Consider the following 12,859-nt stretch of genomic DNA (forward strand, 5'->3'; position numbering starts at 1 on the left):
TCTACCGCTTATTGCATTCCTCAACTTTCTCAGTCTTTTTTGCCACTTGTGCCAGCTTTGTTAAAACATAATGCCGGCATCCAATTCCAAATGAGCTAACATTTGCGAAAAATAACAACGTTTACCAGTTCCAACGTTAAGTATCTTGTCTTTGCATCCATCCATTTCTACCGCTTATTGCATTCCTCAACTTTCTCAGTCTTTTTTACCACTTGTGCCAGCTTTGTTAAAACATAATGCCGGCATCCATTTCCAAATGAGCTAATATTTGCAAAAAAATAACAACGTTTACCAGTTTGAACGTTAAGTATCTTGTCTTTACATTCATTTTCTACCGCTTATTGCATTCCTCAACTTTCTCAGTCTTTTTTGCCACTTGTGCCAGCTTTTTTGAAACATAATGCCGGCATCCAATTCCAAATGAGCTAACATTTGCCAAAAATAACAGCGTTTACCAGTTTGAACGTTAAGTATCTTGTCTTTGCATCCATCCATTTCTACCGCTTATTGCATTCCTCAACTTTCTCAGTCTTTTTTGCCACTTGTGCCAGCTTTGTTGAAACAGAACACAGTCATCCAAATCCAAAGGAGGTAATATTTGCGAAAAATAACAACGTTTGCCAGTCTGAACGTTAACTATCTTGTCTTGGAATCCATCTATTTCCTACCGCTTATTTCATTCCTCAACTTTCTCAGTCTTTTTTGCCACTTGTGCCAGCTTTGTTGAAACATAACGCAGGCCTCCAATTCCAAATGGGCTAATATTTGCAAAAAACAACAACAATCATTAGTTTGAAAGTTAAGTAGCTTGTCTTTGCATCCATCCATCCATCTATTTCCTGCCGCTTATTGCATTCCTCAACTTTCTCAGTATTTTTTGCCACTTGTGCCAGCTTTATTGAAACATAATGCAGGCATCTAATTCCAAATGAGCTAATGTTTGCAAAAAAATAACACAATTTACCAGTTTGAACGTTAAGTATCTTGTCTTTGCATCCATTTTCTTCCACTTATTGCATTCCTCAACATTCTCAGTCTTTTTTGCCACTTGAGCCAGCTTTATTGAAACATAATGCCGGCATCCAATTCCAAATGAGCTAATATTTGCGAAAAATAACAACGTTTACCAGTTTGAACGTTAAGTATCTTGTCTTTACATTCATTTTCTACCGCTTATTGCATTCCTCAACTTTCTCAGTCTTTTTTGCCACTCGTGCCAGCTTTATTGAAACATAATGCAGGCATCCAATTCCAAATGAGCTAATTTTTGCAAAAAATAACAACGTTTACCAGTTTGAACGTTAAGTATCTTGTCTTTGCATCCATCCATCCATCCATGTTTCTACTGCTTATTGCATTCCTCAACTTTCACAGTCTTTTTTGCCACTTGTGCCAGCTTTGTTGAAACATAACGCAGGCATCCAATTCCAAATGAGCTAATATTTGCGAAAAATAACAATTACCAGTTTGAACGTTAACTATCTTGTTTTGGAATCCATCCATTTCTACCGCTTATTGCATTCCTCAACTTTCTCAGTCTTTTTTGCCACTTGTGCCAGCTTTGTTAAAACATAATGCCGGCATCCAATTCCAAATGAGCTAACATTTGCGAAAAATAACAACGTTTACCAGTTCCAACGTTAAGTATCTTGTCTTTGCATCCATCCATTTCTACCGCTTATTGCATTCCTCAACTTTCTCAGTCTTTTTTACCACTTGTGCCAGCTTTGTTAAAACATAATGCCGGCATCCATTTCCAAATGAGCTAATATTTGCAAAAAAATAACAACGTTTACCAGTTTGAACGTTAAGTATCTTGTCTTTACATTCATTTTCTACCGCTTATTGCATTCCTCAACTTTCTCAGTCTTTTTTGCCACTTGTGCCAGCTTTTTTGAAACATAATGCCGGCATCCAATTCCAAATGAGCTAACATTTGCCAAAAATAACAGCGTTTACCAGTTTGAACGTTAAGTATCTTGTCTTTGCATCCATCCATTTCTACCGCTTATTGCATTCCTCAACTTTCTCAGTCTTTTTTGCCACTTGTGCCAGCTTTTTTGAAACATAATGCCGGCATCCAATTCCAAATGAGCTAACATTTGCCAAAAATAACAGCGTTTACCAGTTTGAACGTTAAGTATCTTGTCTTTGCATCCATCCATTTCTACCGCTTATTGCATTCCTCAACTTTCTCAGTCTTTTTTGCCACTTGTGCCAGCTTTGTTGAAACAGAACACAGTCATCCAAATCCAAAGGAGGTAATATTTGCGAAAAATAACAACGTTTGCCAGTCTGAACGTCAACTATCTTGTCTTGGAATCCATCTATTTCCTACCGCTTATTTCATTCCTCAACTTTCTCAGTCTTTTTTGCCACTTGTGCCAGCTTTGTTGAAACATAACGCAGGCCTCCAATTCCAAATGGGCTAATATTTGCAAAAAACAACAACAATCATTAGTTTGAAAGTTAAGTAGCTTGTCTTTGCATCCATCCATCCATCTATTTCCTGCCGCTTATTGCATTCCTCAACTTTCTCAGTATTTTTTGCCACTTGTGCCAGCTTTATTGAAACATAATGCAGGCATCTAATTCCAAATGAGCTAATGTTTGCAAAAAAATAACACAATTTACCAGTTTGAACGTTAAGTATCTTGTCTTTGCATCCATTTTCTTCCACTTATTGCATTCCTCAACTTTCTCAGTCTTTTTTACCACTTGTGCCAGCTTTGTTAAAACATAATGCCGGCATCCATTTCCAAATGAGCTAATATTTGCAAAAAAATAACAACGTTTACCAGTTTGAACGTTAAGTATCTCGTCTTGGCATCCATCCATTTCCTACCGCTTATTGCATTCTTCAACTCTCCCAGTCTTTTTTGCCATTTGTGCCAACTTTGTTGAAACATAATGCAGGCGTCCAATTCCAAATGAGGTAATATTCGGAAAAATAACAACATTCACCAGTTTGAACGTTAAGTATCTTGTCTTTGCATCCATCCATTTCCTACCGCTTATTACATTCCTCAACTTTCTAAGTCTTTTTTGCCACTTGTGCCAGCTTTTTTGAAACATAACACAGTCATCCAAATCCAAAGGAGGTAATATTTGCGAAAAATAACAACGTTTACCAGTTTGAACGTTAAGTATCTTGTCTTTGCATCCATCCATCCATTTTCTACCACTTTTTGCATTACTCAACTTTCTCAGTCTTTTTTGCCACTTGTGCCAGCTTTATTGAAACATAATGCCGCCATCCAATTCCAAATGAGCTAATATTTGCGAAAAATAACAACGTTTACCAGTTCCAACGTTAAATATCTTGTCTTTGCAGTCTATTCAATTGAATATAAGTTGAAAAGGACTTTGTGTTCTGTTTTTATTTACCATTTCCACAAAGTTGCCAACTTCACCGGTTCTGGGTGGGATGGGCAAACGTCCGATAAATGTTAGTTTTGGACGACATTGTCATGTTTTGTGGACTGACTGGAAAAGGTCCTGCCATCAATATTGACCCAGCTTTCATGTTTTGTTTTGTTTCCGGCGTTTTTCAGCCGTGCAGCATGGTTGGCGGGGGGGTGTGGGGGTTTTTTGGAAGACGTTAAGTTCTGCGGTTCTACTTACATTTGCAGCCATGGTCCCACACATAGCCGGGCAGACACTGGCGACACTTAGAGCCCGTGGTGCCCTCCTTACATATACAATATCCTGTGCCGTTACAGCGGTCACTGACTGACCCCGAGGGATCACATTTACACTCTGCAAACACACAAAGACACACAAGATGCATGTGCTTTGAACCATGAAGCACATGCGTAGAGAGAATGTGCAATAAACGTTCGATGGGAGAAATGCTGCCGTTGGAAGAGGAAACACAAAATGGCGACAGTATTTTTTTTCTCACATGTATGACAAAAGGAGCAGCAGGGCCAAATTGAAAGATTAAATTGATGGAAATTATCCTTTTTTTTGTTTAATAGTTTTTATTTCAATGTGTTTAACCCCCAAAAATAATCATGTTGTCATCATGGTTTACTTTTACTAATGTAGAATTTTTCAAGGATTTAATGCATGCAGAGATGGTGTTCTGCAAACAAACACTATGAATACAAATAAGAAAAATAATGTAATTTTGCATTAAGGCTGGAAGATTACGAAATGTCATACTTTAAGTCCAATGTGAACAATCTTTTTTGACACAAAACCCAAGTTTTTTTTGTTGTTGTATATTTAAATATACATTCCTTTTTTAGAAATAATCATTTTGCAAGAGGAAATTCACATAACTGAAAGAAAATATATGTATATGTAAATATACATACATATTGTATATAGACATACATATACACACACATATACATCTACATATGCACATATATACACATATATACACACATATGTATATATATATATATATATATTTATATGTATATATGTATATGTGTATATGTGTATGTATATATGTGTATGTATATATACATATATATACATATATATGTGTATATATATACACATATATACATACATATATACATTATACATATTTATATACACAAATATATATATATATATATATATATATATATACATACATACATAAGTACACACATACAAATATATGTATATATATGTGCATATATATATATATATATATATATATATATATATATATATATATATATATATATATATATATATATATATATAAATATATATATATACATACTGTATTACCGGGGCGCAAATTAATTTAAAACCTCTTCTCTCTCCTGCGCTTACCAAAGGTATGCAGTAAAAAATTGAGTGTGATGTAAGCTTGGACTTTAAAACCTACCGAATAGCTCTTAATCTTCTTCCCTTTATGCGATATCAAATTACCGGTATTGAAATCAGCCTCCTCCATTTTGAAAATGATGACAGGGGAAGTGTCACTCGTGATGTCACGAGTTTGACCCGGCGATAATACTAAGCATGTGCTAATTATTTTGGGAAGCGAGTTTGACCCGGCAGTAATTCAAGGCAGGCGCATACTATATACCCTGCAGCAATTCAAGGAAATACGGTATGTATATATATATATATATATATATATATATATATATATATATATATATATATATATATATATATACATATATATATATATATATATATATATATATATATAGTGCTGTCAAACAATTATATTTTACTTTTAATCAGATTAATCGCACTTTAGAATTATGACTCATCACAATGAATTGCAGTAAATTGCTCGGCTGCACAATTGAAATGAACTTCAAAAATAAAAACGAGTAAAATATTTGAAATGAAGCACAATTTTATCTTCGGAATGCCATAAGAAAACTCTTTTTAAATTTTTTACTTGAAATCACATCATATTTATGGCACACCATTTAGTAACAGTTTTACCTTAGGTCCTGACTAAGTGACTAAGTGCCAACGCCAGTCAGTGTTTTGTCCTTATTCTCTAAGACAGGGGTCACCAACGTTAGGTAGCCCGTAAGGACCAGATGAGTCGCCCGCTGGCCTGTTCTAAAAATAGCTCAAATAGCAGCACTTACCAGTGAGCTGTCTCTATTTTTTAAATGTCATTTATTTACTAGCAAGCTGGTCTCGCTTTGCTCGCCATTTTTAATTTTAAGAGAGACAAAACTCAAATAGAATTTGAAAATCCAAGAAAATATTTTAAAGACTTTACATAAATTCATTTTTTTTTTTTTACTTTGCTTCTTATAACTTTCAGAAAGACAATTTTAGAGAAAAAAATACAACCTCAAAAATTATTTTAGGTTTTTTTTATAACACATATACCTTTTTACCTTTTAAATTCCTTCCTCTTCTTTCCTGACAAATTAAATCAATGTTCAAGAAAAAAATATTTTTTTTACTTTAAAAAATAATGAATACATTTTAATTTAATTCTTCATTTTAGCTTCTGTTTTTTTCGACGAAGAATATTTGTGAAATATTTCTTCAAACTTATTATGATTAAAATTCCCCCAAAAATATTTTGGCAAATTTAAAAAAATATGTAGAATCAAATTAAAATCTTATTTCTTTTGAATTTCTTTAAAAAAAATTGTTCTGGAAAATCTAGAAAAAATAATGATTTCTCTTTGTTAGAAATATAGCTTGGTCCAATTTGTTATATATTCTAACAAAATGCAAAACATGTCATCAAAATTCTTAAAATTAATCTTTATCAGGAAAAATTACTAATGATGTTCCGTAAATTCTTTTTTTTTAATTTTTTCAAAAAGATTCGAATTAGCTAGTTTTTCTCTTCTTTTTTTCGGTTGAATTTTGAATTTTAAAGAGTCGAAATTGAAGATAAACTATGTTTAAAAATTGTGTTTTTATTTATTTCCTGTTTTTCCTCTTTTAAACCGTTCAATTAAGTGTTTTTTTCATCATTTATTCTCTACAAAAAAACCTTCTGTAAAAGGAAAAAAAAATGTACGACGGAATGACAGACAGAAATACTCATTTTATTTATATATATATATATATATATATATATATATATATATATATATATATATAATTTTTTTTTATTTATTAAAAGTAAATTGAGCAAATTGGCTATTTCAGGCAATTTATTTAAGTGTGTATCAAACTGGTAGCCCTTTGCATTATTCAGTACCCAAGAAGTAGCTCTTGCTTTCAAAAAGGTTGCTGACCCCTGCTTTACACGATAAATGCACTCATTTTTCGTGACCAATCACAAAACTTAACTCGTTAAAATCGCCATCCCAATTTTAGACCTATTTATACATGCAAAATTTCATCTTTTTTCTCTAAGACTGAAAAATGACAACTTTTTCCCCCATATGACTTTTTCCCATCGGGGCCCGACTGCTCCTTTGTGACTTCCAGCATGCAGAGAAGCAAAGTCTTATTATTAGCTGGAAAATCAAGTGAGCAGGATTGCACATGCTTGTGTCCAATCAGATGTATTCAACCTAGGCAGGAGTAAGAAGACGTGGCAAAGACAGAAGTAAGAAGACGTGGCAAAGACAGGAGTAAGAAGACGTGGCAAAGACAGAAGTAAGAAGACGTGGCAAAGACAGGAGTAAGAAGACGTGGCAAAGACAGAAGTAAGAAGACGTGGCAAAGACAGAAGTAAGAAGACGTGGCAAAGACAGGAGTAAGAAGACGTGGCAAAGACAGAAGTAAGAAGACGTGGCAAAGACAGAAGTAAGAAGACGTGGCAAAGACAGAAGTAAGAAGACGTGGCAAAGACAGGAGTAAGAAGACGTGGCAAAGACAGAAGTAAGAAGACGTGGCAAAGACACAAGTAAGAAGACGTGGCAAAGACACAAGTAAGAAGACGTGGCAAAGACAGAAGTAAGAAGACGTGGCAAAGACAGAAGTAAGAAGACGTGGCAAAGACAGGAGTAAGAAGACGTGGCAAAGACAGAAGTAAGAAGACGTGGCAAAGACAGGAGTAAGAAGACGTGGCAAAGACAGAAGTAAGAAGACGTGGCAAAGACAGGAGTAAGAAGACGTGGCAAAGACAGAAGTAAGAAGACGTGGCAAAGACAGAAGTAAGAAGACGTGGCAAAGACAGGAGTAAGAAGACGTGGCAAAGACAGAAGTAAGAAGACGTGGCAAAGACAGAAGTAAGAAGACGTGGCAAAGACAGAAGTAAGAAGACGTGGCAAAGACAGAAGTAAGAAGACGTGGCAAAGACAGGAGTAAGAAGACGTGGCAAAGACAGAAGTAAGAAGACGTGGCAAAGACAGAAGTAAGAAGACGTGGCAAAGACAGAAGTAAGAAGACGTGGCAAAGACAGGAGTAAGAAGACGTGGCAAAGACAGAAGTAAGAAGACGTGGCAAAGACAGGAGTAAGAAGACGTGGCAAAGACAGAAGTAAGAAGACGTGGCAAAGACAGGAGTAAGAAGACGTGGCAAAGACAGAAGTAAGAAGACGTGGCAAAGACAGAAGTAAGAAGACGTGGCAAAGACAGGAGTAAGAAGACGTGGCAAAGACAGAAGTAAGAAGACGTGGCAAAGACAGAAGTAAGAAGACGTGGCAAAGACAGAAGTAAGAAGACGTGGCAAAGACAGAAGTAAGAAGACGTGGCAAAGACAGGAGTAAGAAGACGTGGCAAAGACAGAAGTAAGAAGACGTGGCAAAGACAGAAGTAAGAAGACGTGGCAAAGACAGAAGTAAGAAGACGTGGCAAAGACAGGAGTAAGAAGACGTGGCAAAGACAGAAGTAAGAAGACGTGGCAAAGACAGGAGTAAGAAGACGTGGCAAAGACAGAAGTAAGAAGACGTGGCAAAGACAGAAGTAAGAAGACGTGGCAAAGACAGGAGTAAGAAGACGTGGCAAAGACAGGAGTAAGAAGACGTGGCAAAGACAGAAGTAAGAAGACGTGGCAAAGACAGAAGTAAGAAGACGTGGCAAAGACAGGAGTAAGAAGACGTGGCAAAGACAGGAGTAAGAAGACGTGGCAAAGACAGAAGTAAGAAGACGTGGCAAAGACAGGAGTAAGAAGACGTGGCAAAGACAGGAGTAAGAAGACGTGGCAAAGACAGAAGTAAGAAGACGTGGCAAAGACAGGAGTAAGAAGACGTGGCAAAGACAGAAGTAAGAAGACGTGGCAAAGACAGGAGTAAGAAGACGTGGCAAAGACAGAAGTAAGAAGACGTGGCAAAGACAGAAGTAAGAAGACGTGGCAAAGACAGGAGTAAGAAGACGTGGCAAAGACAGAAGTAAGAAGACGTGGCAAAGACAGAAGTAAGAAGACGTGGCAAAGACAGAAGTAAGAAGACGTGGCAAAGACAGAAGTAAGAAGACGTGGCAAAGACAGAAGTAAGAAGACGTGGCAAAGACAGAAGTAAGAAGACTTGGCAAAGACAGGAGTAAGAAGACGTGGCAAAGACAGAAGTAAGAAGACGTGGCAAAGACAGGAGTAAGAAGACGTGGCAAAGACAGAAGTAAGAAGACGTGGCAAAGACAGAAGTAAGAAGACGTGGCAAAGACAGGAGTAAGAAGACGTGGCAAAGACAGGAGTAAGAAGACGTGGCAAAGACAGAAGTAAGAAGACGTGGCAAAGACAGAAGTAAGAAGACGTGGCAAAGACAGAAGTAAGAAGACGTGGCAAAGACAGAAGTAAGAAGACGTGGCAAAGACAGAAGTAAGAAGACGTGGCAAAGACAGAAGTAAGAAGACGTGGCAAAGACAGGAGTAAGAAGACGTGGCAAAGACAGAAGTAAGAAGACGTGGCAAAGACAGGAGTAAGAAGACGTGGCAAAGACAGAAGTAAGAAGACGTGGCAAAGACAGAAGTAAGAAGACGTGGCAAAGACAGGAGTAAGAAGACGTGGCAAAGACAGGAGTAAGAAGACGTGGCAAAGACAGAAGTAAGAAGACGTGGCAAAGACAGGAGTAAGAAGACGTGGCAAAGACAGAAGTAAGAAGACGTGGCAAAGACAGGAGTAAGAAGACGTGGCAAAGACAGAAGTAAGAAGACGTGGCAAAGACAGAAGTAAGAAGACGTGGCAAAGACAGAAGTAAGAAGACGTGGCAAAGACAGGAGTAAGAAGACGTGGCAAAGACAGAAGTAAGAAGACGTGGCAAAGACAGGAGTAAGAAGACGTGGCAAAGACAGAAGTAAGAAGACGTGGCAAAGACAGAAGTAAGACGACGTGGCAAAGACAGGAGTAAGAAGACGTGGCAAAGACAGGAGTAAGAAGACGTGGCAAAGACAGAAGTAAGAAGACGTGGCAAAGACAGAAGTAAGAAGACGTGGCAAAGACAGGAGTAAGAAGACGTGGCAAAGACAGGAGTAAGAAGACGTGGCAAAGACAGGAGTAAGAAGACGTGGCAAAGACAGGAGTAAGAAGACGTGGCAAAGACAGAAGTAAGAAGACGTGGCAAAGACAGAAGTAAGAAGACGTGGCAAAGACAGAAGTAAGAAGACGTGGCAAAGACAGAAGTAAGAAGACGTGGCAAAGACAGGAGTAAGAAGACGTGGCAAAGACAGAAGTAAGAAGACGTGGCAAAGACAGGAGTAAGAAGACGTGGCAAAGACAGGAGTAAGAAGACGTGGCAAAGACAGGAGTAAGAAGACGTGGCAAAGACAGAAGTAAGAAGACGTGGCAAAGACAGGAGTAAGAAGACGTGGCAAAGACAGGAGTAAGAAGACGTGGCAAAGACAGGAGTAAGAAGACGTGGCAAAGACAGAAGTAAGAAGACGTGGCAAAGACAGAAGTAAGAAGACGTGGCAAAGACAGGAGTAAGAAGACGTGGCAAAGACAGGAGTAAGAAGACGTGGCAAAGACAGAAGTAAGAAGACGTGGCAAAGACAGGAGTAAGAAGACGTGGCAAAGACAGGAGTAAGAAGACGTGGCAAAGACAGAAGTAAGAAGACGTGGCAAAGACAGAAGTAAGAAGACGTGGCAAAGACAGAAGTAAGAAGACTTGGCAAAGACAGGAGTAAGAAGACGTGGCAAAGACAGAAGTAAGAAGACGTGGCAAAGACAGGAGTAAGAAGACGTGGCAAAGACAGAAGTAAGAAGACGTGGCAAAGACAGAAGTAAGAAGACGTGGCAAAGACAGGAGTAAGAAGACGTGGCAAAGACAGAAGTAAGAAGACGTGGCAAAGACAGGAGTAAGAAGACGTGGCAAAGACAGAAGTAAGAAGACGTGGCAAAGACAGAAGTAAGAAGACGTGGCAAAGACAGGAGTAAGAAGACGTGGCAAAGACAGGAGTAAGAAGACGTGGCAAAGACAGAAGTAAGAAGACGTGGCAAAGACAGGAGTAAGAAGACGTGGCAAAGACAGAAGTAAGAAGACGTGGCAAAGACAGGAGTAAGAAGACGTGGCAAAGACAGAAGTAAGAAGACGTGGCAAAGACAGAAGTAAGAAGACGTGGCAAAGACAGAAGTAAGAAGACGTGGCAAAGACAGGAGTAAGAAGACGTGGCAAAGACAGAAGTAAGAAGACGTGGCAAAGACAGGAGTAAGAAGACGTGGCAAAGACAGAAGTAAGAAGACGTGGCAAAGACAGAAGTAAGACGACGTGGCAAAGACAGGAGTAAGAAGACGTGGCAAAGACAGGAGTAAGAAGACGTGGCAAAGACAGAAGTAAGAAGACGTGGCAAAGACAGAAGTAAGAAGACGTGGCAAAGACAGGAGTAAGAAGACGTGGCAAAGACAGGAGTAAGAAGACGTGGCAAAGACAGGAGTAAGAAGACGTGGCAAAGACAGGAGTAAGAAGACGTGGCAAAGACAGAAGTAAGAAGACGTGGCAAAGACAGAAGTAAGAAGACGTGGCAAAGACAGAAGTAAGAAGACGTGGCAAAGACAGAAGTAAGAAGACGTGGCAAAGACAGGAGTAAGAAGACGTGGCAAAGACAGAAGTAAGAAGACGTGGCAAAGACAGGAGTAAGAAGACGTGCAAAGACAGGAGTAAGAAGACGTGGCAAAGACAGGAGTAAGAAGACGTGGCAAAGACAGAAGTAAGAAGACGTGGCAAAGACAGGAGTAAGAAGACGTGGCAAAGACAGGAGTAAGAAGACGTGGCAAAGACAGGAGTAAGAAGACGTGGCAAAGACAGAAGTAAGAAGACGTGGCAAAGACAGAAGTAAGAAGACGTGGCAAAGACAGGAGTAAGAAGACGTGGCAAAGACAGGAGTAAGAAGACGTGGCAAAGACAGAAGTAAGAAGACGTGGCAAAGACAGGAGTAAGAAGACGTGGCAAAGACAGGAGTAAGAAGACGTGGCAAAGACAGAAGTAAGAAGACGTGGCAAAGACAGAAGTAAGAAGACGTGGCAAAGACAGGAGTAAGAAGACGTGGCAAAGACAGAAGTAAGAAGACGTGGCAAAGACAGAAGTAAGAAGACATGGCAAAGACAGGAGTAAGAAGACGTGGCAAAGACAGGAGTAAGAAGACGTGGCAAAGACAGAAGTAAGAAGACGTGGCAAAGACAGAAGTAAGAAGACGTGGCAAAGACAGGAGTAAGAAGACGTGACAAAGACAGAAGTAAGAAGACGTGGCAAAGACAGAAGTAAGAAGACGTGGCAAAGACAGGAGTAAGAAGACGTGGCAAAGACAGAAGTAAGAAGACGTGGCAAAGACAGGAGTAAGAAGACGTGGCATGGACAGAAGTAAGAAGACGTGGCAAAGACAGAAGTAAGAAGACGTGGCAAAGACAGGAGTAAGAAGACGTGGCAAAGACAGAAGTAAGAAGACGTGGCAAAGACAGAAGTAAGAAGACGTGGCAAAGACAGGAGTAAGAAGACGTGGCAAAGACAGAAGTAAGAAGACGTGGCAAAGACAGGAGTAAGAAGACGTGGCAAAGACAGAAGTAAGAAGACGTGGCAAAGACAGAAGTAAGAAGACGTGGCAAAGACAGGAGTAAGAAGACGTGGCAAAGACAGAAGTAAGAAGACGTGGCAAAGACAGGAGTAAGAAGACGTGGCGAAGACAGAAGTAAGAAGACGTGGCAAAGACAGGAGTAAGAAGACGTGGCAAAGACAGGAGTAAGAAAACGTGGCAAAGACAGGAGTAAGAAGACGTGGCAAAGACAGGAGTAAGAAGACGTGGCAAAGACAGAAGTAAGAAGACGTGGCAAAGACAGAAGTAAGAAGACGTGGCAAAGACAGAAGTAAGAAGACGTGGCAAAGACAGGAGTAAGAAGACGTGGCAAAGACAGGAGTAAGAAGACGTGGCAAAGACAGAAGTAAGAAGACGTGGCAAAGACAGGAGTAAGAAGACGTGGCAAAGACAGGAGTAAGAAAACGTGGCAAAGACAGGAGTAAGAAGACGTGGCAAAGACAGGAGTAAGAAGACGTGGCAAAGACAGAAGTAAGAAGACGTGGCAAAGACAGAAGTAAGAAGAC

General features: G+C 39.0%; 1 protein-coding gene across 13 annotated transcripts in view; it reads right to left on the bottom strand.

The window, feature by feature from the left end:
- Positions 1 to 12,859, bottom strand: part of ntng1a (netrin g1a) — a 286,683-nt gene that overhangs the window by 11,748 nt on the left and 262,076 nt on the right. For 7 of the 13 annotated variants that reach the window (XM_061922312.1, XM_061922317.1, XM_061922311.1 and 4 more), the window contains one exon: positions 3,625 to 3,759. The exons of the other annotated variants lie outside the window; for them this stretch is intronic. In XM_061922312.1, the coding sequence (XP_061778296.1) occupies positions 3,625 to 3,759 (135 nt within the window). The remainder of the gene's footprint in view (positions 1 to 3,624; positions 3,760 to 12,859) is intronic. 13 annotated transcript variants of the gene reach the window in all.

Source organism: Nerophis ophidion, linkage group LG15, assembly GCF_033978795.1.
Source record: "Nerophis ophidion isolate RoL-2023_Sa linkage group LG15, RoL_Noph_v1.0, whole genome shotgun sequence".
In the NCBI taxonomy this organism is placed as follows: domain Eukaryota; kingdom Metazoa; phylum Chordata; class Actinopteri; order Syngnathiformes; family Syngnathidae; genus Nerophis; species Nerophis ophidion.